General features: G+C 46.2%; 2 protein-coding genes across 6 annotated transcripts; both read left to right on the top strand.

Moving 5' to 3' along the window:
* The first annotated feature begins 837 nt into the window (after positions 1–837).
* On the top strand, positions 838–16,946 carry RBM14 (RNA binding motif protein 14). 4 transcript variants are annotated; one of them, XM_049615865.1, is made up of 3 exons: positions 838–1,303; positions 6,776–8,240; positions 9,019–9,897. In XM_049615865.1, exons 1-3 carry the CDS (start codon positions 967–969, stop codon positions 9,224–9,226), a joined length of 2,010 nt encoding a protein of 669 aa, XP_049471822.1. In that variant the 5' UTR covers positions 838–966; the 3' UTR covers positions 9,227–9,897. The 4 variants fall into 4 exon arrangements, with proteins under 4 accessions (XP_049471822.1, XP_049471838.1, XP_049471848.1 ...); XM_049615881.1 differs by having other exon boundaries at positions 6,776–6,886; positions 9,019–9,142; XM_049615871.1 differs by lacking the exon at positions 838–1,303 and adding an exon at positions 1,310–1,800.
* A 22-nt stretch (positions 16,947–16,968) lies between these two features.
* On the top strand, positions 16,969–24,651 carry LOC125911805 (RNA-binding protein 4). 2 transcript variants are annotated; one of them, XM_049615960.1, is made up of 4 exons: positions 16,969–17,052; positions 18,036–18,458; positions 21,679–22,372; positions 24,214–24,651. In XM_049615960.1, the coding sequence occupies exons 2-3, from the start codon at positions 18,047–18,049 to the stop codon at positions 22,362–22,364; spliced, it is 1,098 nt and encodes a 365-aa protein (XP_049471917.1). In that variant the 5' UTR covers positions 16,969–17,052; positions 18,036–18,046; the 3' UTR covers positions 22,365–22,372; positions 24,214–24,651. The 2 variants fall into 2 exon arrangements, with proteins under 2 accessions (XP_049471917.1, XP_049471925.1); XM_049615968.1 differs by lacking the exon at positions 21,679–22,372.
* The last annotated feature ends 2,882 nt before the right edge of the window (positions 24,652–27,533 follow it).

Below are 27,533 nucleotides of genomic sequence, written 5' to 3'. Positions count from 1 at the left end.
TGAACATGTAGGTAAATATTTTCCTGAGTTTGGCACACGGATTTGTTTTTCTCTTCTGCTATGCAAAATACTTTTTTTTGCATACATCTGTTGGTTTTGAATTTTCTGTTTTCTATAAAGGTTCAACTTTTGTCCCCTCAGGGACCATTCTTTTGACCCAATATCGTTTCCCTAAACTTTTTATTGTGGATAATTTCAAGCGCACACCAAGGGAGATACAACTCATTATTCCTCTTTTGAAAATTCCACAAAGGCCTCTGCCGAACTCTGATTTGTCACTCTCCATCTACTTCTAGGACCTCAGCAACATCAGGGAATGTGTTTCCAAAGAATGAATTAATAGCACGAGGGTCCTCCGGGGCAAATGCCTCTCAGGCCCCCTCAGACAGCCCAGCAGTCTCGGAGGGGACAGTTAGCTGACTGAAGGCGGCTGTCCTGGTTTCTTCCGCCAGGCCCGACCCTCTCGTGGACAAGCTCGTTGCCACCTCCAGGCGCGGGTTTGGCCTAGGCAGTCAGAATGGGAGGAGCTCTGACTTCCGGCTGAACAAAGTTTTTCCTTGGGTCCGCCGATCCCTGCCCCACCCGGGCCAGAGGCCGTCTCACCGAGTAGGCCTCTAGGCCGCCGACGTTCCCCGCGCGCGTTCCCCCTTCTCCAACCCTTCTTTTCCCCCCTCCCCCCGGCAGTGGCGGTTGGTCGCGCGCCGCCGTCCCTTTCCCGCCCCCTCGGCTAACAAGCGGGCTCCAGACCCTCTGGGATTGGCTGCGCCTGAGCGCATCTTCTTTCAGCTTCTCTGATTGGCTGCGGGTCGCGCGGGATGCGGGCCCCGATTGGCTTGGTCAGAGCGCCTGCGCGGCGGGGTTCTCGGTCGCCAGCCATTCCTGGGGAGGACTGCCGGCCGGTCGGACGTCTTGCCTGTCGCTGGAGGAGAGGTCCCGGCTCCCCGGGAAGGCGGCTGCGGCGGCAAAATGAAGATATTCGTGGGAAACGTCGATGGGGCAGATACAACGCCAGAGGAGCTAGCAGCCCTCTTCGCGCCCTACGGCACGGTCATGAGCTGCGCCGTCATGAAACAGTTCGCCTTCGTGCACATGCGCGAGAATGCAGGCGCGCTGCGCGCCATCGAGGCCCTGCACGGCCACGAGCTGCGGCCTGGGCGCGCGCTCGTGGTGGAGATGTCGCGCCCACGGCCTCTTAACACTTGGAAGATTTTCGTGGGCAATGTGTCGGCTGCGTGCACGAGCCAGGAATTGCGCAGCCTCTTCGAGCGCCGCGGACGCGTCATCGAGTGTGACGTGGTGAAAGGTAACGCGGAGGCGCGCGGGGGCGGGGGCGCGGGCGCGCTCTGGGCACTCTGCTTGTTAGCCACGCCCCTTTCCCGGGGGTCGGTCACCGCGCGGTTGGGGAGGGTGGGGAAGTCGCGGGAGCGAGGCCGGAGGTGTTGGGGGCGCGATGGGTAGAGCCACCCTCCTTCCCTGCGGTCCAGGCACCATTCTCCAGATAGGAGGAAGTGGCTCTGGGTGGGTTCGGCGGCCACTGTGAGCCGAGCTACGGGGCCGGGGACGCGCCTGAGAGACTTGCGAGTATACCGGGGGCGCGCCTTCCACTGGTCTCCTGGGCCTGGCACCGAGCGGAAATTGGGAAGTGACGGGCACAAGCCGGATCATGGAGCGGGGAAGATTTCGCCACTTCCCCACTTCCTCTCCAGACGTCGGTCAGAGCAAGGGAAGAGGGAAAAGGTGGGGGCTGACGCCCCAAGGCCACCCTCGTGTTCCCTGCCGATGAATGCTCCCGAGCGGAAGGTAACGGGGCCCTTGGACGTTTCTCGGGCTGGGATTTTTTAGCATTGTGTGGCATGGGTCTACTCATGGGTATATAGTTACTCGTGGGTACAGGAGGGACCCCTTCCGAACCACTTTGGCCTTTCAACATTGTTAGGTGGGTTAGGCGTGGCAACGCTGTATTCCAAGTCCCTCAAACTTGGGTTTGTTTTTTTTTTTTCCTTGGGATCGATTTTGTATGTATATATCTATATCTATATATGTATGTCTATATATTTATATTCTACTATAGATATAGATATATATAAACTGAAAACCCCGATCTTTTGAATGGGGAAGGAGGCTTGTTTTATGAAGGCCTCTTCTCTTTAGCCTTTACTTGCCAAGCCCATGCCCTCAGGGCAGTGTTCTTTTATAACTTGGTGATTTTGCAAAGGGGCATATACTCTGTGGCTGAGGGGGACGTGGAGAGGGGTGTGTGAGAGGTCTTCGTTAAACATTGGCTAAACAAATTTACTTGTTCATCGGCTTTGCTGGAGTAGTCTAATTCTTAGGGCAGATCCCCAGTTTGCCTTTTCTTTGAGGAAAATGTATCACTGTAATCTAGGTCTGGCTTCCTTTTTGGGACCCAGTTGACTTTTTTTGTAGTCTAGGTTCCTATCCTGTAAGTTCTTTTTCTTTTATGTTGGCAAGGTTTGGTGGGATCGTCCTTGTGTATGTGGCCAGTCTCTGTTCCTCTTGTGAACAGATCAGAATTAACTTTGCCCTGCCATCTTCAAGGATGCAACCTGGGGGAGTATCTGATGCCCTACTCCTGGTGTTGAATTCATACCTACCCATACTCTGAAAAGTTTTGGGGATAGGAACTAAATGGGTGCAGGTGCCTTTTTCCACCAAGACACTTCATTTGCTGTCCTAATAAGGCATATTTTGGGGGCCATTCCTTGTCCTTTCTGCAGCTGGGGAAGCGTAAAGGGTTGTAGTCTCCACTACTAAGAGCAGTTCTTGTTCTGCATTAATATTGCATTCTATTTTCCTCAACTCAGGTTATGCCAGTCCACGACTCTCCGGAATCGGGCTTTCCTGCTGGGTGCTCTTAAGGCAGGCTGTATGGTGCATTGATTTTTGCTTTGTTTAAAGAGTAGGAAGGACTCCAGATTGGGCATCTGGCCAGGAAACCAGTGGGGGTACATGATCCTGATGACAGTTCTGTGTTAATTGACCTACCACATGTCTTTTGCGGTTCTTAGGCAAGATGGCTACTAGATTGGGAGTCTAGAAACTAACATCTGAGGGGGACAGTCTCCATGGAACTCATTGGTCAAGAAACTTGCTTTCAGGTGGTAGAGGAAACTAAAAATTTGCCCGGATTCGCTCTGGACTGATACCAAGTGACAGTGGCGGGGAGGGTGAAGTGTATAACTGCATGTGGTTTGTAGAACTCTTGGCTGACTCCGAGAGAGTGAAAGTTTTGTCTATTTTGTCCTTTTGTAAACACCCAGAAATGTGTTAAACTTCCTCAGTAGTGGTTAGTTGTTATTTGTGGTTATCCTGGTAAGTAACAGAGCTTCTGCTATACTTTGATGTGAGAGACTTTGGGAAAGATTTGACTGTCTTGTCCTCCACTGATGCTTTTCTATTTCTCTGGGGTGAAAGAAAGTGTGGCTTTTAAGTTGGGAATGTAGCAGAAGAGACTGGCTCTGGCTCTATAAAAACGCATTTCTTGGGTTGGGAATGGGCATTCGATGATCGAGTCCTCTGGTGTTGGCTGTCAGGTCTTTGAAAAGCACAGAAGCTTAAGGTTGCATAAGACAACCAGTTCTATTTCATTTCATAGGGGAAAAACATAGTTGCTTGGTTACCCCTGAAGCTTCTATGTGATTTGATTTATGAAGCAAAAATCTCCGTGGCAACAGTGGATTGTAACCACTCTCCACAGCTATTGGGTGTTCAAAGATGAAGTATAAGAGTTGCTGACAGCTTTAGGAACCATTTAGGCTTCAGGGGAGGTGTGAAAGGCAGAAGAGGAAACTGTTTCCTTTTTTTTTTTTTCTTGGTGGGTGGCCATTTTTTCCTCCTATACACAAATCTGTAGTGTAAAGTTAGAGGTTTTTAATTCTTCTCAGGATAGGAAAACTCCTTTTTCTGCCCAAATCAAGAGATGGATGCTTAACTGACTGAGACACTGAGGCGCCACTCTGGATTCTCTTAACTTTGGTTCTAGAGGAATTGTGATGCCACCAGACCAATAGGTGATCTCTGTAAAACATTGCTTGCTCTAGTGCCTTTAAATGCAGTGGATTTCCCTCACAGGTTACTGTTTCTTAAACTAGCTTTCCAAGCAGAGTTCTCTAGGTTTCTGGTTTTTCATCGTCCTAGGAGTAATTGGATTCCTGGGCATCTTTGATAGGGTTAGGTGTTGATTTTGGCTTCTGGCTGTAACAGGGTTAACCCTGATACAATTGAGTCAGCTGGATCACTAAGTCACACTTCTCTTTAATGTCAGGATTAGGAACATTTTGATGTAAATTGGTTATAATTGTATCTGAGGGCTTTTAAAAAAATCAGTTTCTAGAACTCCTCTGGGTGGTAAATTGAAATTGTACATGTGAAATCTCAGTTCTCAAATTTCAACTTGGTTGGTTTCTTAATAAAACCTGGCTAAGGTAGGGAGTAGACAGTGGGATGTCCTGTTGCTCTTGTAAACCTTTTGAAGTTGTTGTTGTTTTTGTTGGGTGTTTTTTTTCCCCTAGTTTGTTCTGGTCTCAGGAATTTGTGGATAGTTTAGCCAGGACTATAATATCATTCATTAATAGTCTCTCACACTGCCTGGAGGTTTTTTTTCCATTTCCCTTAATCTGCCTATAAGCTCCCACTTTTTGTTTGTCCTTGCATTCTCTGGAGGGTCAGCTCAGTCTCTGCTTTTAAAGACATCACTGACCACCAGTATCTATTTTTAATTCCCTCTACCCAAAGTGGAGATGAGAGATCATAAGACAGTTCTAGTACTCGGTGGCTAGGCTGAAAGGAACACTTTTGCCTTAATTGGCAGGTAAGGAATCAGGTTCTAACCATGGGGGTGTGAGGACTGAGAGTTGTGATAGTTGATTTTGTTTTTTTAATCCTCTCTGGCAGGTTCCAAGTTTGCATGTATAAATGGTATGGTAGCTTTTGTTTTTTATTATTAGAGATAAAAGATAATATTCTGTAGGGAGTGAAGCCTGTGGTTATTCCTAGGCCTGAATAATCGTCATAATTCTTTGTTATCATATAGCTATTTATATTTTACAAGGCGCTTTTATCTTTTTATTTGAATCTCCTAACTTGGAGGTGGGTAGGGCAGATATCTGGATCTATAATTGAGGCTTTTAAGTGCCTAACCAAGGATTCCTTGTGCATACCATACTTCTGATTTATGCCTTGTTGATTATTTTTTCATTTCTATGAGAAGCAGGTTGGTGGCATTGCCTCACAAGAAGAAAAATGACTTGCTTTCTGGGAGCAGCCAGAGAGGGCATCCCAGTATGAATCTAGAAATTAGGATGCTTGTTTAGAGGTCGTTTAAGAGGATTTGTTATCTGCAGAAATGGAACCTGGTGATTTCATCTAGGTAGTTTTTCATTTCCTAAATTGATGTGAGATGGTATCTTGGTACTTGGTACTTAAGTAGCCATGGATTCAGATGGGTTTAAGTGCATGGCCTTATTTGCCATGAGCATGGTCTTATCATTGTTTTTCAGATCTTGCTTGCACCATTGTGATATGTGATTTTGGACATGAATAAGAATTTCTTCCCACTCCCCTTTCTAAAATTTTCTCCTGTGTGGTAGATGAGTAGGACTTTGAGATCAACATCCTATCTTAAGCTTATATCCCACCACAGTTCATTCAAATCCTGAATGAGGACTTCAGGGGTAACCTATTTAGCAGAGCCTGCAAGCTGCACTTACTGCAATTTCTCACCTTGAAGCTTAAGAAACAAGATCTTTCCTGTAAACTGTTCTGTGAACAGGAGCCCAAGGGGGTAAGGTATACGTCTGTACTTTGAAGAGGAACCAGTAGAGGATATAATGTAGCCTGGGGGATAGAGGCTTGGGCCTGATCTCAGCCAAGAGGCTCGGTTTCCATTCCCACGCCTCATTGGCTTACATGAGTTCCAGCTTCTCCTTTTGTAAGTTTGAATTTCTTGTTGTGTTAATATGGTCTTGCTTTATATATTGACTTCTCAGGGATAGACTGGTGTAGTGAAAGGGCAAGGAAGAGCTAGGATTCTGTTCCTGGGTTCAAGACATTTTGATTTAGAGCAAGCCATACAAATTCTCTGAGCACATTTGTCCACCTGTAAGATGGAGATAATGATGCTTTGCTCTGCGTACCTCACAGGATTGTTGTGAGGCCCAAATGAAGGCCAATGCATGGAAGTACTTTGAGAACAGAAGTACTCTGAAAAAAAAAAATTGGAGAACGTTCATGAACTGTGCACTGCACTTTAATTTTCTTGATTTAGTTGGACCCTGGGCTGAGATACGGGTCATGCCAAGACATAAGTGGTCATTTCCAGTATTTCAGAGTTAAGCTTCAAAGGTGAGCAGTAGTGTTTGGTGACCTTGGGTTAGAGAATGCTAAATAATTGAGTGATCCAGGAACCCTTTCTGTGTTTTGTCTGGTGGTTTATTTACACTCATGAGAGCTGTGAAGATTTTTATCCTGTGTTGCAGTTCATCTTTGCTCTTCTCTCACCAGAGAGTTGAGTTGAGTTGAGTGATGTGGCGGGGGAAAGGGGAGAATAGGGAGAACACGTAGGGAAAGGTGACCGCTTGAGACAGAAGCTTTGTTATGTGGGAACCATGTTTTATGACCTACTCCTGGAGAGGAGGGTTTGGAGGCCTGGAGGTAGCTGGCAACAGCTGGGTGCTGTTGTGTGTCCAGTTTGGGACCCATCAGGTAGCATGCCCTGCCCCCCTAATCGCTAACCCTCTGTCTGCTGCTTTATCAGACTACGCGTTTGTTCACATGGAGAAGGAAGCAGATGCCAAAGCCGCCATCGCGCAGCTCAACGGCAAAGAAGTGAAGGGCAAGCGCATCAACGTGGAACTCTCAACCAAGGGTCAGAAGAAGGGGCCCGGCCTGGCTATCCAGTCTGGGGACAAGACCAAGAAACCAGGGGCTGGGGATACGGCATTCCCTGGAACTGGTGGCTTCTCTGCCACCTTCGACTACCAGCAGGCTTTTGGCAACAGCACTGGTGGCTTTGATGGGCAAGCCCGTCAGCCCACACCACCCTTCTTTGGTCGCGACCGCAGCCCCCTGCGCCGTTCACCTCCCCGAGCCTCCTATGTGGCTCCTCTGACGGCCCAGCCAGCCACCTACCGGGCCCAGCCCTCAGTGTCGTTGGGAGCTGCCTACAGGGCCCAGCCTTCTGCCTCTTTGGGTGTCGGCTATCGGACTCAGCCCATGACAGCCCAGGCAGCCTCTTACCGCGCTCAGCCCTCTGTCTCCCTTGGGGCCCCATACAGGGGCCAGCTGGCTAGTCCTAGCTCCCAGTCTGCTGCAGCTTCCTCGCTTGGCCCATATGGTGGAGCTCAGCCCTCGGCCTCAGCCCTCTCCTCCTATGGGGGTCAGCCAGCTGCGGCTTCCTCGCTCAACTCCTATGGGGCTCAGGGTTCCTCCCTTGCCTCCTATGGTAACCAGCCATCCTCTTATGGCGCGCAGGCTGCCTCCTCCTATGGGGTTCGTGCGGCTGCCTCCTCTTACAACACCCAGGGAGCAGCTTCCTCCCTAGGCTCCTATGGGGCCCAGGCAGCCTCCTATGGAGCCCAGTCTGCAGCCTCCTCACTTGCTTATGGGGCCCAGGCAGCTTCTTACAATGCCCAGCCCTCGGCCTCTTACAATGCCCAGTCTGCCCCGTATGCTGCACAGCAGGCTGCTTCCTACTCTTCCCAGCCGGCTGCCTATGTGGCACAGCCAGCTACAGCTGCTGCCTATGCCAGCCAACCAGCTGCCTATGCTGCACAAGCCACTACCCCAATGGCTGGCTCCTATGGGGCCCAGCCGGTTGTTCAGACCCAGCTGAATAGTTATGGGGCTCAAGCATCGATGGGCCTGTCAGGCTCCTATGGGGCTCAATCAGCTGCTGCGGCCACTGGCTCCTATGGTGCTGCAGCTGCCTATGGGGCCCAGCCTTCTGCCACCCTGGCAGCTCCGTACCGCGCTCAGTCGTCAGCCTCATTGGCTGCTTCCTATGCTGCCCAGCAGCATCCCCAGGCTGCTGCCTCCTACCGTGGCCAGCCGGGCAATGCCTACGATGGGGCAGGTCAGCCGTCTGCAGCCTACCTGTCCATGTCCCAGGGGGCCGTTGCCAACGCCAACAGCACCCCGCCGCCCTATGAGCGTACCCGTCTCTCCCCACCCCGGGCCAGCTACGACGATCCCTACAAAAAGGCTGTCGCCATGTCGAAAAGGTACTGTATGCCCCCCCGCCTCTGCCCCCAGCTGGGGCTTAGGGCAAGGGGCTGAGGTTGGCATGGGAGGGAAACTGGAGCCATTGGCCCCTCCTTTGGTCTTCTCTCATCTACTCCCATGGGATGTCCAAAGGCCGAGGGGGGTGATGTCTGTAAACTTTTTTGATCACCAGGGTTCAGGTGGAGCATTAGTGCTCAGCCTGGGGTGGTACCAGCTAGTCAGGCTGGGAAAAGTGTCACCTGTCTAGGCTACCCCAAGTGCCATTGGAGCTACTGCCTGCAAGATTGTGGCCCATAGCCTTTCCCACCGTCTCAAGGATCCTTAAGCCTGTTATGTGGTTGTCCTGGCTTTGGTAGGGTGGGTTTGAAAGAGTAGTCCCTTTGGCACTCACTGGCTGAAGGCAAGGTGTATGAGGTGCGTCCACTCTTTGGGAAGTTGGGGACCTTGCTTTCGTCCGCCGTTCTGTTGATAAACAACCAAGGTCTTTCTGTGTAGGGCCCAGGGTGGGGATAATTTGTTTGTGGTTTGGGAATGTAGACTAAAATCTACCTTGGCCAGTTGAGAAGGGAGGGCTTCAGTGGTGGGCTTGGTTTCCCACTGGTTGAACCAGGCTTGATTTCTTGCCCTGGATAGGGTGATGAGCCTTCGGACAAAATCTTGTTTGTTGGAGACCAATCTGATCACACCCTCCCTATCCCTATTGGCATCTCCCCCATGCCCACCTGGAGCCCTCCCCTCAATTGTCTCATTCACCAACTGTCTTCTTCTCTCGACTAGGTATGGTTCCGACCGGCGTTTAGCCGAGCTCTCTGATTACCGCCGTTTATCAGAGTCGCAGCTTTCGTTCCGCCGCTCGCCGACAAAGTCCTCGCTGGATTACCGTCGCCTGCCCGATGCCCATTCCGATTACGCACGCTATTCGGGCTCCTATAATGATTACCTGCGGGCAGCTCAGATGCACTCTGGCTACCAGCGCCGCATGTAGGGCCATCCTGGCATGGGGCACCACAGGGAGGGAAGGAGAGGAGAGGTCGGGTAGGGTGCAGGCCCAGGTTATAACCACTGGCCCATACCTCTCCCGTTTGCGGTTTTTCATCCCCTCTACCCTGTGGGCCTTCCCCAGGAGATGATCCTTTTGAGTGTTCGGCAGTAACCTACTTTGTTCCTTCGCCTCAGCAGCAAATCTTGCTACTGGCTCTAGATCTGCGGTTTCCCCTCTCCCCTGCCTCCCATCTCCCCAGGATGGGAATTTCTTTTATGTTTTTATTTTTTCCTGGCTCCCTTTTATTTTTGTGCGCGATATTTAAGGTCGTCTGGATGGGGAAGCAACCTGCAACTGAGGTCGGCGGCGCCTTTTTCTTTTTAGATGTGAGGGAGGCCAGGAAAAGGTTAGCTTAACCATTTCCTGTGCGCCAGTGTGCCAGCAGTCCAGGGGGCCCTGACTTTGTCCCGCTATAGACTGTGTTGAGACTGAGTTCCTGTCGGGACGGTCGGTATATGTCCAAATCCCTACTGACCCCCTGATGTTCTAGCTGATGCTGAGTGGCACAGTCCCACATCCCCATCTCCCCAAGTAGGTGGTGTTAGAAAACCTTAATTTTTTTTCCCTTTTGTATGGACTACAAATAAAACTTGGGGCAATTTGCAGTTTGGAAACCTGGTTGTCATTGTCTTGATTGCACTCAGTTTCAGAGAAGCCAGTTTGACATCCAGGAAGACATGACAGCTAAAGGAAAGGCAGCTGGAGAATCCAGGGCAGATGAGGAAAGGGGTTTGTATGTGGGAACTAGTGATTTCCCTGCTGCCCAGAGGGATTTAGGTCATCGTCGTCCCGTTAGTCTGCCATCTTTAGGACTGGAGAGTCCAGACCAAGTTGCTCGGACTTCCTCAGCCCTTAAGTTGAATTAATCACACCAAGTGCAGTAAGTTTATTTGCCCATTTCCCCCTGATTTATCTCCAGTTCGGAAACAACCTGTGCTCCAAGCAGGATGGTTCTGGGGTATGGCTTCTCAAGTGAGAAGTGGGGAAATGGACTGCTTTGGTGCTTATAAGGCTTGTGGATCCTTCAGGCAGTGGGCTTGAGTGAGTGCTGGAGCTGGGACCCGGAAAGGAGCCAGTAGTGGGGTAAGGGTGGTGTCTGTCTGGTTCTTCCCTGTAGTTGGAGAGAGGAGGAGCAGGGACGATTGGAAGCAGGTATGGGGGATATGGCCATAAACCTGGTATTTCGCCTGTTGAACATCACCATGGAGTGTCCTTCCTGCGTCCTGCCATCTTCTGCCATCAGTTCCCTGAGACTTACCCCGTCTCCATTTGTTAGGGTTTCCAGATGTTTTCTTCCTGGATTTATATTTGAAGGTGTCCTCACAGACTGGAAAGGGGGGTGAGGTACAAGCATAACCCAAGTAGGGATGCTGGGATAGAGTGAGAAATTGAAGATTCTTTCTGTACTTTTATTCTGGGACTGGGGTTGAGAGGACCTGGGCAAAAAAAAAAAAAAAAAAAAAAAAAGTTCCAGCCAGGGACAAAATGGAGGCTTGCGTTCACCAATAAATGAGTGAACAGAAGACTGGTTGGGTAGGAACCTACTGCTGTTCCTTTGGGAAAGGGGGCTTTAGAGATTTGATTTGGGAGCCTTTTGGGGCAAGGTGGTTTTGGGGAATTGTGTGTGTCAATCAAGTGGAGTTCAGGTGGGTTCTTTTCTGCCTTTCACTGGTTCCTTGGGAACTTGCCTTGTGACAGAGGAGTTTGCCCCAAGTGTTCCCTTCCCTCTGCCCAGTGGGCAAAAAAGCATATGATCTTTATAAGAATGAGCTCTTGTGGATGGTAACTGGGGTAATCTTGGGGGGTGGGGTACTGGGGCCATAGCTCTTTCCTTGCTCTTTCTGCTCACTGCTTTACCTCCAGGTGCTTTGCTGCTCCTTTTCATTTCTTTGAAGGACTGGGAGGGGGGAGTCTGATAGGTTTCTTGTCACTTCTGCAGGGAGGGTGGGGTGATCTGAGGACCAAGCTAACAAACTTAGCTCTGGTTATTACTCTGGAAAATAGAGGGGTTGGTTGATTACAGGGCTGTGATTGTGGCCTGTGCATTTGTAATATTTCTTTGTCATATGGCTTTCTGTTTTCCTTTCTCCAGTGTGAGGGTTCTGCCACTATTCCAATCCTATGGTTCCTGTGAAAAACAGCTTAATGTGCTCTTGGGGCCAGTGTTGATGTTCTTTATTGCAGCCCAAGTTCTTCAGAGTGATGTGGCCTAGATGATCACTCTTAACTGCCTAACATCTTTAGGTCCTGATGCCTTTGCTGCCTCAGCCCTCAAGGTTTTCGTTGTTCAAGCAGAAGAGGTTACAAAGCTAAATCATTTGTCATTCTCTTCTTTCTTGCAGATTGTTTTAAAATTTCCTTCTTTCTCTTTTATTTAAATTACGCCACCTGTGTTAATCCTGTAGCCCACTCTTCATACTTTGCTTTTTGTGGATTTCTGAGTTCTTGGTTCCTATAACTTGGAGATGGTTGGGTTGAGTGAATGGGAGGACATACATTTAATGGGTGTTTTGGGATAAGAGGGTGGGGAATGTGGACTCCCAGGTTTTGCACTCCTGCATCTATCACCTCTACAACTTGACCTTCATTGGAGAAGTTAAAGATGATTTATTCCTGGAATGAGACCACATAGAGGCTTCTAGCCTTGTCAGCCTATTCTCTTCTGAGGTTTGGACCTTGTTTCACATTCTGTCTGGGGTAGGCCTGGGACCCCATCCCTTCTAGTGGAGGTAATGGAAGTATCATTCAGTGGTCACCCTCTGGGTAGGCTGCTTTTCTAGTCCTGCCCATCAGTTAAGCTTGGCCAAAGTCTATGTATAGACTGGTGGTTCTCCAGTCATTTTGTCCTATCAAGCCAAGTAAGCTGACCCTAATAGGGGATGATTTGGGTTATAGTGAAAATAATTTCCTAGATTTATGGACTAGTATATGTAATCAAAGTTTGGGTAATAGAGAAGATAAGATGTAAAGCAAGTGAAAAATTTATATTCACCTAAATTGTAGTTACCTTTAGATCATAAAGGGTAGAATCAAGTTTTCTGGGGGCGGGGGGTAGTTCTTAAAAGTTACTTCAAACGTAGTGTAAATCATTTGAAATATTGTGTCTGTAGTGCCAGAAATACAGTATTAAGTAGCTGAGCCCTTGGGCTGACCCTGAATTTATAATGTGGGGAGGCAGGACCTACCTCACTGAACTAGTTACGGTTAATAAGCAATGCTAGTGTAGTGGAAGATAAGGGGCAATTCCACTAGTTAAAATGTTCCGGAGATGGGATTTGTTTGAATGGAAAATTGACTTGGCACAGAATGACTAGGGGGGGTTGGCTGTAAAATCAGGTTTCCTGAGTCTGAATTGTGTTTCTGTCACTTAGTTGTGTAATCTTGGGCCTGTCAGGAACTCTGTCTTAGGTTTTTCATCTATAAAATGGAGATTTTATAGATGAAAACATTTATGGAACACTTGCTAAGCACTGATAAAGTGCTTTTCATACAGTAACTTCATTTAATCTTCATTGCAACCCAAATGCCATTATTTCTAAACCTGTTTTTTAAATGGAGAAATTAAGGCTGTAGATCAAGTAATGTTTCTTTAAATATTCTTTTTTGGGAGAGCACAAGTTGGGGAGGGACAGAGAGAGGGGGAAAGAGGATGGGAAGCGGGCTCTGTGCCAACGGGCTGACAGCAGTGTGCCCAATGTGGGACTCAAACTCATGAACTGGGAGATAGTGACCTGAGCTGAAGTTGGACGCTCAACCACTGAACCACCCAGGTGCCCCTTAAGAAACTTTTCGTAAGATCATATGGTTAGAAAGCAGTAGATCAAGGAATTGAGTCATTTTGAACTGAACTGTCTAGGACTTTGCTTGTAATTGTTATAATGCCATGGAAGGATTAAATGAGAACATGTGACAAGTGTGGGGCCTCATGTATAGTCACTGCTTATTAAATGCTAGCCGTCTCATAGACCCGAATTAGGACGTTCTGGGGAGATTGGGGTGGCCTGGTGGAGCTGTCACACAGCTGAGCAAAGGACTGTGGATGTAGGTGTGAGTGCAGTACAGTGCACTCAGTGCACTCAGAACAACAGTGAAGCAGTGGATTTTTTTAACTGAGTGCTACCTAGGAGTGAAGTAGGCCATGGATCACACCGGTTTTTGTCACGTCCAGTCTCAGGCAACACTGTTCAGTGTCCTGGGATCATATTCTCCTTGGGTATGGAAAAGAAAGGTTAGGGGTAGGGAACCTGCAAAGACATTAAGGGGAGGCTAAGAGTGTAGCTGCCAGTGGGATTGGAGGCTTAGGAAGTTTGCTTGACTGGCTTAGTCAAGGAAGGCCAGTCCGAATATTCCTGGAGAATACTGGTTTTTAATTGGAACTTTAATTAAACCAGTACTCATTTCTGGACAGGAGCCGGTAATTAACATGTATAAATTACACATATTCACCCCAAAAGGTATGAAAGTAATAGCTTGTTTGTTCACATTTGAATGTTTTTCACAGATATCTGTGTTCCCCCTGAGTTTGGATTTGTCCCTCATTTCCTTTTCAAGAGCCCAGGCTCCGAGCACTTTTGTCTTTTCAAAATCTGCAGTCAGAATGTATATTTATGCTTGGTTATGACAGATACCTGCTTTCTAGATGACTTTTTGAAGAAGTCAGTTTACCTTTGAGGTGCTTGGTAACCTGATCAGCAAATTAAGAATCACCAAGATGGTATTTACAGTGTCCTGGACAAAGTGCTTTAAAAAAAAAAATTTTTTTTAAGTACATTTATTTTTGAGAGAGAATGAGAGTGTGGAAGGGGCAGAGAGGGGGAGAGAGAAAATCCTAAGAACCCCACCAACCATGAGATCATGACCTGAGCCAAAGCCAAGAGTCAGATGCTTAACCTTAGACTGAGCCACCCAGGTGCCCCTGGACAAGGTGCTTTTAAAATACTGCATTCAATCCTATTTTGCATACTTGGGGTGGTAGAAGATTTGGACCAGATGTCTTTAATTTATAAACCTTAAGGGGTGAGTATTAAGCTCCTTTAGTACTCAGTAAAATAGAGTTGGATAGGTGAACATCAGTGTGGAGACAGCCGAACCACAAATGTCTTCCTGCCTAAAGCTTCATTTTGCAGCATTTGTCAAACTGGTAATCCTGGTGATGAAAAGCTGTAGCATAGGTTACCCCCTGGCTTTTGGGCACCTGCTTTTTCTGTTTGAGGGAGACTGGAAAGTATACTAGGTGATATGAATCAAGTGCTTGTTTTTAGAACTAAGTGTCCATGATCTTAAGCTGATATTGACTGAAAATCTCGTCATTTCTCCTTTTGGTTTCCAAGAAGTTAACTCCTGCATTCACCTATGTGTTAACTTAGTCAACAAATAATTGGGTGCCTACCATGTTTCAGGTGCATTTCTAACACTGAGGATAGAGTAAGGAAGAAGAAAAGCTCCCTGCCCTCGAACAAATTATTTGATGGGAGGTAGGAGGTAGGAGAAAGAAATGGAATGAACAAATAGGATTTCAAGTGATGGTAAGTATTTGGAAAAATAACATGAAGTCATGGGATGGAGTTCCAAGGTAGGCTTTTGGAGTAGGAGGATGTCTAGATGGGGTGGCCACTGAAGCACCTGGAGAAAGAACATTCCAGTCTGAATGAACTTGGAACAAAAAGGCCAGTGGGGTGGAGCATAGTATGTATGGGTGGGGTGGGAGTGGGGTGAGGCGAGTGGGGGTTGTTAAAGAGATTAGGAGATTCTGGCAAGAACCAGATCAGGTAGGGTAAGTGAAATTTTTCCAGTGCAGTGTATTTTAAGAAGAGGGGGATGATTTAATGTGCTTTATACAGTTGGATGAGCTTGCAAAATGAAACAAATATAAGTCCACCTTAAAGGCTTTTCAGAAGGTAAATCAAGTAATGAGATTGGGCTGGGGGGGGGGGGGGGGGGGGGGGGGCGGCGGTACTGTGATCTGCAAACTGGCATGGATTGTGATCCTGAGATTTATATTCCCAGTCCTCTCTGCGTTGGACCTGGACAGATTCCTAGTTTTATAGAGCGAGTTGATCTCCTCTGCTTTGGTATTTTGGAAGAAAGTTTATCTCCAGGGCTGTTGGGACACACAGAATTTGGAAGATCAAACTGAAAGGACCTAAGAGGATTTCTATACCAGATGAGTTTCCCTGCAGATTGAATGGTGAACCCCACATGATGCCGGCCCCCTCAAAAGGGCACACACATGCAGCTGACTAACATAGAATTGATTTTCTTCGTCACTGATTATATTGCCTTTACTCAGATTCCGTATATAAGAATCCACAATGAAAATGGACCAAGATTAGTGTCGACCACATCTGTAAATGTATTATTTTGATGTTTTTAGGTCCTTTGCTCTTCCCACTCTAGAGTAAGTTCTTGACCGGTTTTCCAGCATTTGGTTCCTGAGTCATGTCAGGTTTTTAAGCCCATTTCCATAACTTCAACTCCTTTCTCTTTCTGCCCTCCCTCCCCCTTTGGGGCTGCTGTGGACGGTCGTGTGTTATGTCATCTCCACTCATGATCCCCTTCCTCATAGAGAATTCATTGCTTTTATCATGTTCTTTTCATCCAGCACCTTCCCCACTTCCGTCCTCAAAAGCTGCCTTGCAAAGGGTCATTGCTTGCTCAGTGAGGATGGAATTCTGTGAAGAAGCCAAAGGATGAGAAAGAAAATGTGATGAGGGAGGCCAGACGCTCTGGAGAATGCTGTTTTGATTGTATTTTGTTTATAGCTTCATGTGATTAGGCTCTTCCCTCTAAGGTCGGTTCTAGGAGTTTAAACCTACAGCTCTGGCCCATGGCACCCAATAAAATAAAACAAAAAACTTCGCTGCTCCAGTTTTTTCTCAGGGTGGGGTGGGGGTGTTTTCAGTCTACGTGGTCACACAGAAACCGTTTCTTCATCTTGGACCCACTCCGGGAGGCTGGTTCCTCGAGGGAACTTGTCTCCTCAGTGCCTCCAAGTAACGCAGCCTCCAACCGGGCTCACTTGGGACCGTTATAACCTAATTGAAGCCGCGCCCATTAACCGTTTCCAGAGTTCCTTTCACCACCCGTGACAGTAGTTTTGATCTGGGGGGAGCTCCGGGACTCCGAGGGCTACGGTGTGGATTCTTGGGCAAAGGAGGAGGTTGGTTCTTCCGGTGGGGACGCTTCGTTATTTTTCTTACCTGGCATTTGGGTCTGCGTAAGCTATGGTTCGTAGCATCCTGGCTGCGAAGGCGTGGTGGCTGGGAGTTTAGAGGGAGAAATTTGGAGAAGGCAAAATGGAGCGGGGGATATTGTCAAGATGTGCACGTGTTGATGGCGAAACATTTCAGAAGCTTCACAAAATTGGCGCCACGAAGCTAAAGACCGCCACACCGGAGCCTCAGCTCGCTCCGCCTAATGGCGGGTCGCACCCGGGCGAAGCCCACGTTTGTAGTTCCTCCCTCACGCCGACCTCTTACCCAATCAGTGACTTCGGCTTCGCGAGATAGGCGCTCATTGGCATTCGCGTAAAAGCTCGGGGGTTACTGACGTTTCCACCTCTTCCCGGCCTCTCAGGTAATTGGCGTTGGTGGTAACCAATCAGGAAGAGGAACCACGGGAACGCCTGCCTTTAACTTTACCGAGCAGCCAATCCGGTGGTAGGCTCACCTCCCCTTCTACCCAGAGTCACTGCTGCGGCCGTCGCCATTTTAGCGTTTTGTCAGAAGCGTCTGCGCCGCGAGGAAGAGCCCCTGCTGGTTTCCGTGCGGGTGAGAGACTCCGAGCCCCTCCGTTGCCTCTCTTTTCTCTCTTAAATTTCTTATCTCACTCCTTTGGGCTTCAGGGGTATCCTAGTGGGGTCACGGCCTCCGCACCCGTCTCTGAGAGCCGACCTCGGTGCTGGGCATTGCGCGGTAAGCCTGAAGCAGCCCTTCCCCCACGACCTCCCCCGAGAATACCTTCCTTTATCCCCACATTGCCCTCTACCCGACTTGGCTCGGTTTCCTGCTCTGAGGTTTCCATAGAGATTACCGCGCTCCTTTAGACTTAGAAAAATTGAAACCTGTTTCGAGAATTTCTTAGGCTGTGAGACATTGTTGTCTGACTGATGAGTCTGAAGCCCCTTTCTCTGGCCACGCATCTCCCCATCCCGCAGGAGCTCGTAGGACAGCACCCCGACAGAGGCGTTCCCCACTCCTGCACTTCCTGTAGTCTTCTCATGCCTTGCTCTCCGGCTCAGGTCTCCCGTTCACTGCTTCCCAAGGAAACCCTAAAATGAAGCTATTATAAGGCCCACTTTTCCGGAAATGGTGGCTACTTACTCCGTTGCGGGAGGAAGAGCTGATTCACAATTTCAGTAGTCAGTCCAGGCAGCTTGCAGTTAGACCTTTCGTTTTCTGACCTCCCAGTGGATAGAAAAGCCCAGTATCCCCAGCGCTGCATGTATGCTCTCACTTTCATTTCCATTTTCGTTAGAAGCTATCCAACTCTTATCAAACCCTTTGTCTACTAAGGAGCTTTCTGTTACAGACATTTTCTCATCATTCTAGGGTTCTACACCCGGTATTGTGGCAGGCCTCCTTATTTCCACTTTTCCTTTGATTGTTGTGTGGAGGTGGGAGTGTGAGAGAGGAGAACTGGAAATATTTGCTAGAGTGAAAGGAGGTGGCCGGGGTTTTTTGTTTGTTTGTTTTTGTGTTTACTGATGTGAGCCTAAGGTCTTTTGTTAGAAATTTTGTTTCTTCTCACACAGGCTGTGTCGAGATGGTGAAGCTGTTTATCGGTAACCTGCCCCGGGAGGCCACAGAGCAGGAGATCCGCTCACTCTTCGAGCAGTATGGGAAGGTGCTGGAATGTGACATCATTAAGAACTACGGCTTTGTGCACATAGAGGACAAGACGGCGGCCGAGGATGCCATACGCAACCTGCACCACTACAAGCTGCATGGGGTGAACATCAATGTGGAAGCCAGCAAGAATAAGAGCAAAACCTCCACCAAGTTGCATGTGGGCAACATCAGTCCCACCTGTACCAACAAAGAGCTTCGGGCCAAGTTTGAGGAGTATGGTCCAGTCATCGAATGTGACATCGTGAAAGATTATGCCTTCGTGCACATGGAGCGGGCAGAGGATGCAGTGGAGGCCATCAGGGGCCTTGACAACACAGAGTTTCAAGGTGAACCACCCTCTTTGGGAAGAGGGCTGAACACAGCCTGTGTGCAGAAAATAGGTTGGATAAGTAAGGGGAGGGGTTTGGGGGTACAAATAGAGCTGTTGGCTGGCTGACGGTGAATCATTGTGGGTGATATACTTAAAATGGAGAATGCATGGGAATTAGAGGCTTTAACTTAGACCAGTCCCTTTGGGAAAACACCCGTGGCTTTAGTTTGGAACTCTTAAGGCTTTTATGTCTATTAGTGCAGAAGTCTTTTCCTTTGATTTTCCCACTTATCTTTTTTTCCTTCCCTTTTTTTTGATAGTAGAGCACATTTTAGTGGTTCACTCTGAATTTATTGCCTCAGCCCAGTATCAGCATTATGCCTTATTTTACATATGAAGAACCTGACAAACCCAAAAGCGTCTTAACACTTTTGGGGAGCAGAATCCCTGGTAAGCTCCCCCACCTCATCCCAACTCCTAACTTCCCAGCAAAGGTAATTAGTTATTAAATAACTAGTGTTGAGATAACTAGTGTTTTTAAAGGGCTATCGCTCTTGTTCCTTTTCAGTTATGCTTGTACCCAGAGGTTCTGTTTTGAGGATGAGGTCACTCCAGAATAAAAGTCTGATTTCAGGAGTTGCTGAGGAGGGGATATTGGGGTTTGGGGGCAATAATGGCAATGTCTTTTCACTGTTTGAGGGTGGACTCAACATCCTTGGTGAATAGAGCCCTTAGATGGGTGTTACCTTAGAGCCTTGACTAGATTGTTAGTGTACCTAGAGGGCAGTATGAGTGATGGTATGGATTGTTGCTTTATTTGGAAAGTTGTATCTTTTCTTAGTTTGAGTTCTGAGCTCCTGTGGCAAGAGTGGCAATCAGGAAGGGTGAGTGTGGTAACCATGGTGAGTTGCTAATTTTTCTTCCATCCCACCATCCCCTTGTGTCCCCTGTAGCAAAAAAGAGCTTTTTCCCTTTGATTGTAACTACTTCCAAATTATGGGGTAGTCCTATAATTCCTTGCTACGTTTTTAAACTGTATTCCAACCTTTTTAGCCCAAACAAGGTAGTTACTGCTTCCTTTTCTGAGTACTCTCTTGTTCAGTCATTGCTCCTGTTTTGTGGGTTTATTTCCCTTAGATTGGACCTTTCTTAGAGCTGGAGGTCCAGTCGTTCTCCCAACTTAACAGTGCACTGTGTCGTGGGTATTGCTGTGCATTATTAAAGAAAAGTGTCACTAGTCTCTCAGGTCTAGTTTGTTTTTCTTTTTTAATTGGTAAGTTGAGAATTAACTTGCTGCCAACAACTTAATTGGGAGCAAAGGCTGCTTTTGTGGAGGGTTTGTGGTATAATACCTAATTTTTGGACCCTCTTCTCCACTTCAATCCAGTCATAGAGTGGGTGGTAGCTTCTGATTGTAGCAGGTACATGTGTAAAGGGAGACCAGTGTGTCCTGACTCAGGACAACCTGTCCTTATGCATAACTCTTGAGTATGAACTGTAGGCTCTGTGGTGCTATTTCTGCTTATTTATATTTTCATTACTTAGTCATTCTCCTTAGTATTGTCTAGTAGAGTTCTATGTGTATATGGAGCAATGGAATTTATTAAGATGGTTTTTCAGTTTCTCAGTGTTGGGTGTATTCTCTTTTGTTTGCCCATTTTAAAGATCTCTGTCGTAAATATTTTTAAAGGTTTAGTTTCTTTTCCTGGTTTTGGAGTTGACGCATCCTTAGATCAGGGCATTAGTTAACGACCTTAATGTCATGAATGTGCTTGGTTAGTTCCTTGGTTGCACCTGTTTTCTCTGGTTTTGTTAGGTGCCAAGGTGGCCCCGAGGGCAAATACCAGAGGGACATAGGTGAGCACTTTAAAGCATTTCAGTACTTAATTGTGTATCTAAGCTTCTAACTTGCAGTCTATCTACACATAGATGTAATGTTTACAACAGGATTTTTTTGGGGGTAGTTTGATCCTTCCACCTCCCTTTTCCTTCTCTAGCTTCCCAGGACTTTAATTTTGCATGTGAAATTGTCTATTTACCGATTCTGTAATGTTGTATGAGTAGATGATCTATCTGTTGACTCTCCTCTGCTTGTAACCATTCACTTTATCATCTGCATGTTTTGGTACACTAGCCAATTGCATTGGAAGTTTTTCCTGGAATTTTGCTTACCAATAAATTGGTAGATCATATTAGGTCAAAGCTGTTCCTGCGAAAAGATTTAAACCTTAAGTTTCTTCAGAAAAGTGTCTTTTGTTAAGTTTTCAGAAGTAATATTTTTTTATTTCTAGAATATAAATTGTAATATTCAGCAAAAAGTAGTATTTAGTGTGTGTTCTTACCATCTTTCAGATGCCTAGTTTAAGGAGAAAAAGTACTTTAGTCTTGTTAATGAATTATTTGATCCTCTAATACTACTGGTTATTCTCCCCATTTTTCTCATCTCCCTCCCCTTTTTCTTCCATGTTTTTCATAATCTTTTTAAAAATTTAGGCATTTTGTGAATTGCCTGTCCTATTTCCTTAGACCCTATCAGGAAGTCCCTAAAGTTGTCAGATTGTGAAGAATCATTGTTAGAATGAATATCAGGACCAACAATTTAAATGACTCTGTTAAAGGGGAAGGCAGTCCTTCAATGCATATGATTGTCCCTTTTCCCCCAATTCATGAGTGATTTTCCCACAAATCTTGAAACTTGCTTATCACATTCAGTCACGGATCAGGTCTGGGTTATATTCTCTATCAGTGGTAACTTTCAGGTCTTATTCTCTTTGATTTTTGGAGTGGGGAACTGGGGAACTGGCCTTTGTAGTGTCCTGCTTAATGAAATCAGTCTTGATGGTGAAGATTGGAAATGTGAGAATCTTGTGGAGCACTCATACAGTTTCTTTTGTCATTGGGCTATTGTTCAGGGTAGTTTCTGTCTAGTTACTTGGCAAAGGATGAGGTGCTTACTATTGGGCCCAAGCTTTAAACTAGTGTTAGAGCTGAAACATTTCTTCATCTTACTGATCTTTGTCTTTAAACAGGTCATTGTATTGAATTTATGTAGTGGACTTTTTTTTTTTTTTTTTTAAAAGATTTTTTTTTTAATAACTTAAAAAAAAAAATCTTTTGGCAAGGAATCCTGCATTAGTGTTGTCTAAGTAAAGCCATTGCTATGACCAGTGTCTGGGGTAGGGGCGGGGGCTATGACTAAGAGTGATAGCAACCCTTCTTGCGTCTGTTTCTTCAAGGCAAACGAATGCACGTGCAGTTGTCCACCAGCCGGCTTAGGACTGCGCCCGGGATGGGAGACCAGAGCGGCTGCTATCGGTGCGGGAAAGAGGGGCACTGGTCCAAAGAGTGTCCGATAGATCGTTCTGGCCGAGTGGCAGACTTTACCGAGCAATATAATGAGCAATATGGAGCAGTGCGTACACCTTACACCATGAGCTATGGGGATTCATTGTATTACAACAACGCGTACGGAGCGCTCGATGCCTACTACAAGCGCTGCCGTGCTGCCCGGTCCTATGAGGCAGTGGCAGCTGCAGCTGCCTCTGCCTATAATTACGCAGAGCAGACCCTGTCCCAGCTGCCACAAGTCCAGAACACAGCCATGGCCAGTCACCTCACCTCCACCTCTCTCGATCCCTACGATAGACACCTGTTGCCGACCTCAGGAGCTGCTGCTGCTACAGCTGCTGCTGCTGCAGCAGCCGCTGCTGCTGTTACTGCAGCTTCCACTTCATATTACGGGCGGGATCGGAGCCCCCTGCGTCGCGCTACAGCCCCAGTCCCCACTGTTGGAGAGGGCTACGGTTACGGGCATGAGAGTGAGTTGTCCCAAGCTTCGGCGGCCGCGCGGAATTCCTTGTACGACATGGCCCGGTATGAGCGGGAGCAGTATGCGGATCGGGCGCGGTATTCAGCTTTTTAAAGCTTGAGGTGAGAGCGGTGGGTGTCCCCTGTTCTGGTTTTGCCATCCCTCCTGCAGCCTACAGGCTCCAGTTAGGCTGCCCTGCTTGCTTGCTTTTGCGGGGTTAGGGTAAGGTTACTACTAGCATGGCAGAGACTAGGGGAAGTCCTTAATTACTTAACTTTTTGAAATATATAAACATCCTTAGCCCTCATGGCTACTTTTCCAGGGCTCCTAGTATTGGGAGTCAATCTGATGCTATTTGTGCCTGGAAAAATGAAGAATGGTGTGATGAATGTTGGATCACACCTATGTGCTGTAATTGAACTGAACCTGGGACCCATTTATTCAGAATGAGGTGTGCTGTTTCTCAGAGCCTTTGTTGAATTCCTAGGTGTGTGACATTATTAAGGTTTGTAAGTTTCCTGTTCTGCTTTGTGCTATGTGAAAGGTCTGCTATGACCTAGAGTAATATAAAATCCATAACTAGTTAACTAGTCATCACTGCTCAGGTCCCTGTTACTGTGAAGACTATCCAGGTGGCATCATCTTAATCTTGAAGCAGCGTTTTCTGACATTCCTGAACAGTTCACTCCCTGTGAGCTTTATAGAAAAAACTTCTTTGATGGTAAGTTGGGCAGAGAGAAGAAAAGGTATCTTTTAGTTTATAAAGCTTTCAATAAGGAGTCTGAGGCATAGATTCAAATCCAACTTCTCCACTCAGCTCAGATTTATTCCCTGAATAGAGTGCCCACCCTATTGCTCTATCTTTGAATCTGTCCTATAAAAGAACCTGTTTACTCTGTTCAATTTTTTTTTTAAACTGTCCCACAGAGTTCTGGTGGACATCCTTTCTGCTTCTTCAAGGGATATGGTGATATAAATATGAATGAACACCAGGGTTGGGAGCTTTGCCTTAAGCAAATTACTCCCTTCATCTTCCCACTAGTTATGGGCATTTAATACTCTTGAACCAGCTCTACCTTGAGTCCTCTGGCTTTTTCCTATACTATACATTTTGAGCCTCATGATCCATTTGGCTCTACTTGAGTATATTCTTTGTGATACTTGCCAGCTTTGGGCTCTAGGTGTTTTGAGATTGCTGTTGTATTAAATGATGATTCTCAGATACCCTTTGTTTTGGGGGAACCCCCAGTTCCCAGTGTGTCCCAGACATTACCATTGATCTGTAATTTTGTAGTGTCAGGGTGAGTGATATTCTGTCATCTTTTAGTTAAGGCAGAAGGTATGTGACTTGCCAGAGATTATTGGATAGAAAATCACTGATAGGGCTGGAAAAGAAACGTGAATGACTTGATATGTAGATTACATATGCCCTCTACTACATTCTTTAGTTTCTTCCCTAGGCAGAGTTGGATGCCCTCAGGTCTTAAAGATTGTTCAGTTGATGCTACTTTGACTAGACCTTGAATGATTTTTAACTTGGACCTTGGTACTAAACCCAGATTCAAACATACTTTTGACTTTTACCCCAGAGAGCTAATTGGAACCTTTTTTTTTTTTTTTTTTTCCTGCCCTCCAGTGACAATTTGGGACATGGAATTACCTTTTCTGAGGAATGCTGATGTTAACATCAAGAGAAATGAATTATGTTTGCCTACACTCATCAAAGAATATTTGCTGTTTAATTTAGAGAAGGACCTCAGTCTGGGATTGCTTGACCTTCCCAGTTTCTCTCTGGCCTTTAAGCTTATTTACTTTTAGAGATTATTGTGATACTGGGGATGGGTACAAGTAAACTTAAAAGGAGTGTCAAGTTACCAGACTTTGTAAAGATGTTCTTTGAAGTTTTAAGTAGGAAGCCCTTTTGAGCTTTGCTGTAAAGCCCCTGTATTGTGCTCTCTTGCAGGTGGGATGTGTGTGGGCTGAAATTCCGAGCTGCGGTTGTGCATGAGAATACACCCTTCGTGGTACCCCATCTCCGGGACGTTCTCGGCTCTGTACGTTCAGTCCCTCAGGAACCGTGGACCTTAATTTACCTTGCTAAATTCAGACCACCTCTTCCTTTCCTCTTCCCTGCCCATTTTCCTGTTCTTCCTGTTCTTCAATACTTCTGTAGTTTCCCATTTATGTTCTGTTCTCCCAGCAGGCCTCATTGCGTGCAGAAACTGTGGTGGGGGGTGTGCTGTCTCCCTGCCTCCTGCTTCCGGTGGGTGTTGGACTTGGGAATGACCTTGGTGAGAGTGTCACTGCTCCTGAGTCTTTTTGGCCCAAAGGCTTGTGGCGGGTAGACACATAGAGTTGGATCACTTTTTTTTTCCAGTGAAATAAATGGTTTTTCAACTTAGGGCATGTGTGCTTTGAGAGCGTTCTTGCTTGGGCTTGTGTCTGGGTTCTTTATTTGTCCCTGGAAGAGAAGGGGTGGGTATAAAGTTTGACATTTCAGCCCTGGGTGAACATCACTGCAGTTACTTTTTTTTATTGTAGGTAGGTCTTAAAGGTGCCAAAGGAAGAACCCAGGCAGGTAGCTTCATTCCAGTAAAGACTTCCTTCCACTAGTCCACCTTTGTCATGAAACCAACCACTTGTTCATGGTTTCAAGATACCAGTCTTTCCTTGCTTGAGAAATAAATCCTCACCCACCTCTTAATAACCATTTCAACCACTTAGTCAATACATCTAGTTTGATTTATTTCCAAGATAGAATTCTAGGAAAAGGAAGTATTTGAGGGAATAGGAGATGAGCTTTCAGTTTTCGTGCCATATGGAGAAACAAAGTTGTGGCTCTGTCAGCATTCTGCTGCTACCCTAGGCCAGTAAGTAACACTTCTGATGCCTCTCACCATCTATTTTTATAGTTGTGCTAAAATCCAAAGAGTGCCCTGAATGGTCCCACTAGCACCTTGTTACTTGTACTTACAGCCTTTCAAATGATTGGCACAGAAACAGAACCCAGCAGCGAGCTTTAGATTGTTTAATAATGAGCATGGGGGTGAGTGCAAAGAAGAACCACTGCCTCTTAGTTCCACGGTTCAACAGATGGTCTTCCAGACTGTGTTGTTTTTTTTTGTTTTTTTTTGTCTGTACCTTGGTTCCAGTTTTAACATACATAGTAGGCCTGGATGTAGGATATTTTCTAGAATCATTCACTCAACAAATAGTACCTACCATATGCCTTTTGGAAAGGTGGGTTGTGGTGATGGGAGATCAGAAAAAGGATCTGGTCTTTAGTTGGGTGATTTCTCAGATTTTTCTGCTTAAGCTTGTACCATACTGGTTCTAATTGGTAGTTGGCCAAAATGGAAATAATTGTAGGGATAAAACTTGTAACTACTAAATGTTTGCTCTGTGTGAAACCCCGTGATTGGTCTTTTATGTGTTACTCCATTTAATCCAGTAACCATTTTTCTGTCAATTAAAATATTTTATTTCTCTTATCCTCAAAACATAATTGCTAGTGATTAAGGTAGCAGTTCCAAGAAAACTATTGGTCGAGTTAAGGGGATTAGGGATGGGAAGAGTTACTATAGGAGAAGTGGTCAATAACAAGATTATGAGTAAAGTCTAAGTACTTTTGTCTTGCATTTGTCTTTGTTAATCTTTGGGTAGGTTGGTTTTCTTTCAGTGCCACTTTTTAGAGGGTGGTGCCCACTTTGATCCCTTTTACTCTGAAAAGATGGACCCATCACTCTTTGGTACAGCTATAGATACACCCTTTGGTCTGATAAGTGGAGTTGGAAAGTTTAAAAAGATGGAGACTAACAGTATTCATTGAAGGAGTAATTTGATTCTCTGCAAGATACTGTTCTAGGTGCTGGGAATAGTTACGGAGCTTAAAGCCTAAGAGGGGGACAAAACACATATTGTCAAATAGAGCATTTTATTTATATGGGAATGGTGGGAGGCTTTTCTGAGGTGATGGCACATCGCAGTAGTCATGTATGGGAGTAATACATTTTTGTTTTATAAAACATGATGTCTGGTTACGAATTTGAAGGGAGTCATTCCTACTTTCTGCTTTGAGAGTATGATCTCCCTGTAACAGACCACCTAAGAGTACTTTTTCATGACTGCCAAAATCTGGGCTAGGCTGCTATATCGCTACTATGCTTTGTAGTTATTTACTTGTTGAAAGGCAAAACACTATTAAGAACAGTGGGAAAATTGTGAATTCTAAAACTATTTAAATTGGACTTAGTGATATTTCAACATAAAGTTTTTTTAAATTAGCGGTGTTTTAAGCTTCCAATCAAGTGTACTTCTGAGTTGAGGCCACATAATCTGGTATGTGTAATGGATAACATACTGCTGTCAGCTCAGGAGTTCTATGGTAGTTTCTCAAGAGTAATGCTTTCATATGTTGATTTTGTATAGGCTTCCATCATTCGTTGTGTTCAGTAAAGTGTGTTTAACATCCACCTGAGAGATGGATTTGTAGTTCTTACAGTTCTTAAGTTGCCTACTGTGTGTCAGTACACATCTGGAGAATACAAAGATGAATAGGGAGGGCATGGTGCCTGTCCTTACCTTGCCTCTGTCTAGGCCTTGGGTGTGCAGATAATTGGTGTGTCACTGGAAGTCAGGTGGGGATGGGAATGGTCACACTACCTATAGTGTTGACATCTGCGCCCAAATCTGGCCAAGCTGATTCTGGATGGGTCACAGGACTTAAAACAGTTTCCAGGGTGATATTTGGGGTTTGATTGGTGTTAGACCTTAACTTTGACTTAAAAGAGTCTTCTAGGCATCAAAATTGGGGTTGACTTGGGTGAATGCCCAATTAAAGCAGGCTCCTTAGCCCAGAGCTACATCAGCACTAAACTACACTCTAGGGGTAGAATAGTGAGAGGTAGAGCATTGCGAGTTGTTTTGTTGTTTTGTTTTTATTTTTATTTTTTTAATGTTTTATTTTCGAGAGAGAGAGTGCAAGCAGAGGAAGGGCAGAGAGAGGGAGACACAGAATCCAAAGCAGGCTCCAGGCTCTGAGTTGTCAGCGTGGAGCCCCATGCGGGGCTCAAACCCATGAACCATGAGATGACCTGAGCCAAAGTCAGACGCTTACCTGACCGAGCCATCCAGGTGCCTCATGTTTTGTTTTTTATTTTTTAAATATTTTAAGAGCAGGAGAGGGGCAGAGAGAATCCCAAGCAGGCTCCACACTATCAGCACAGAACCTGACACAGGGCTCAATCCCACGAACCTACAAGATCAAGACCTGAGCCAAAACGA

Source organism: Panthera uncia, chromosome D1 (genome assembly GCF_023721935.1).
Source record: "Panthera uncia isolate 11264 chromosome D1, Puncia_PCG_1.0, whole genome shotgun sequence".
In the NCBI taxonomy this organism is placed as follows: domain Eukaryota; kingdom Metazoa; phylum Chordata; class Mammalia; order Carnivora; family Felidae; genus Panthera; species Panthera uncia.
Note: the sequence above shows the minus strand (reverse complement) of the source record. Positions and strands in the feature narration are given on the sequence as shown.

Excerpts from the sequence above, each read along its gene's own strand:
- LOC125911805 (XM_049615960.1), top strand. The coding sequence starts at position 18,047 with ATGGTGAAGCTGTTTATCGGTAACCTGCCCCGGGAGGCCACAGAGCAG. Across the intron at positions 18,459-21,678 it reads TGACAACACAGAGTTTCAAG|GCAAACGAATGCACGTGCAG; the intron begins GTGAACCACCCT and ends TGTTTCTTCAAG.
- RBM14 (XM_049615865.1), top strand. The coding sequence starts at position 967 with ATGAAGATATTCGTGGGAAACGTCGATGGGGCAGATACAACGCCAGAG. Across the intron at positions 1,304-6,775 it reads CGAGTGTGACGTGGTGAAAG|ACTACGCGTTTGTTCACATG; the intron begins GTAACGCGGAGG and ends CTGCTTTATCAG. Across the intron at positions 8,241-9,018 it reads GCTGTCGCCATGTCGAAAAG|GTATGGTTCCGACCGGCGTT; the intron begins GTACTGTATGCC and ends TCTCTCGACTAG.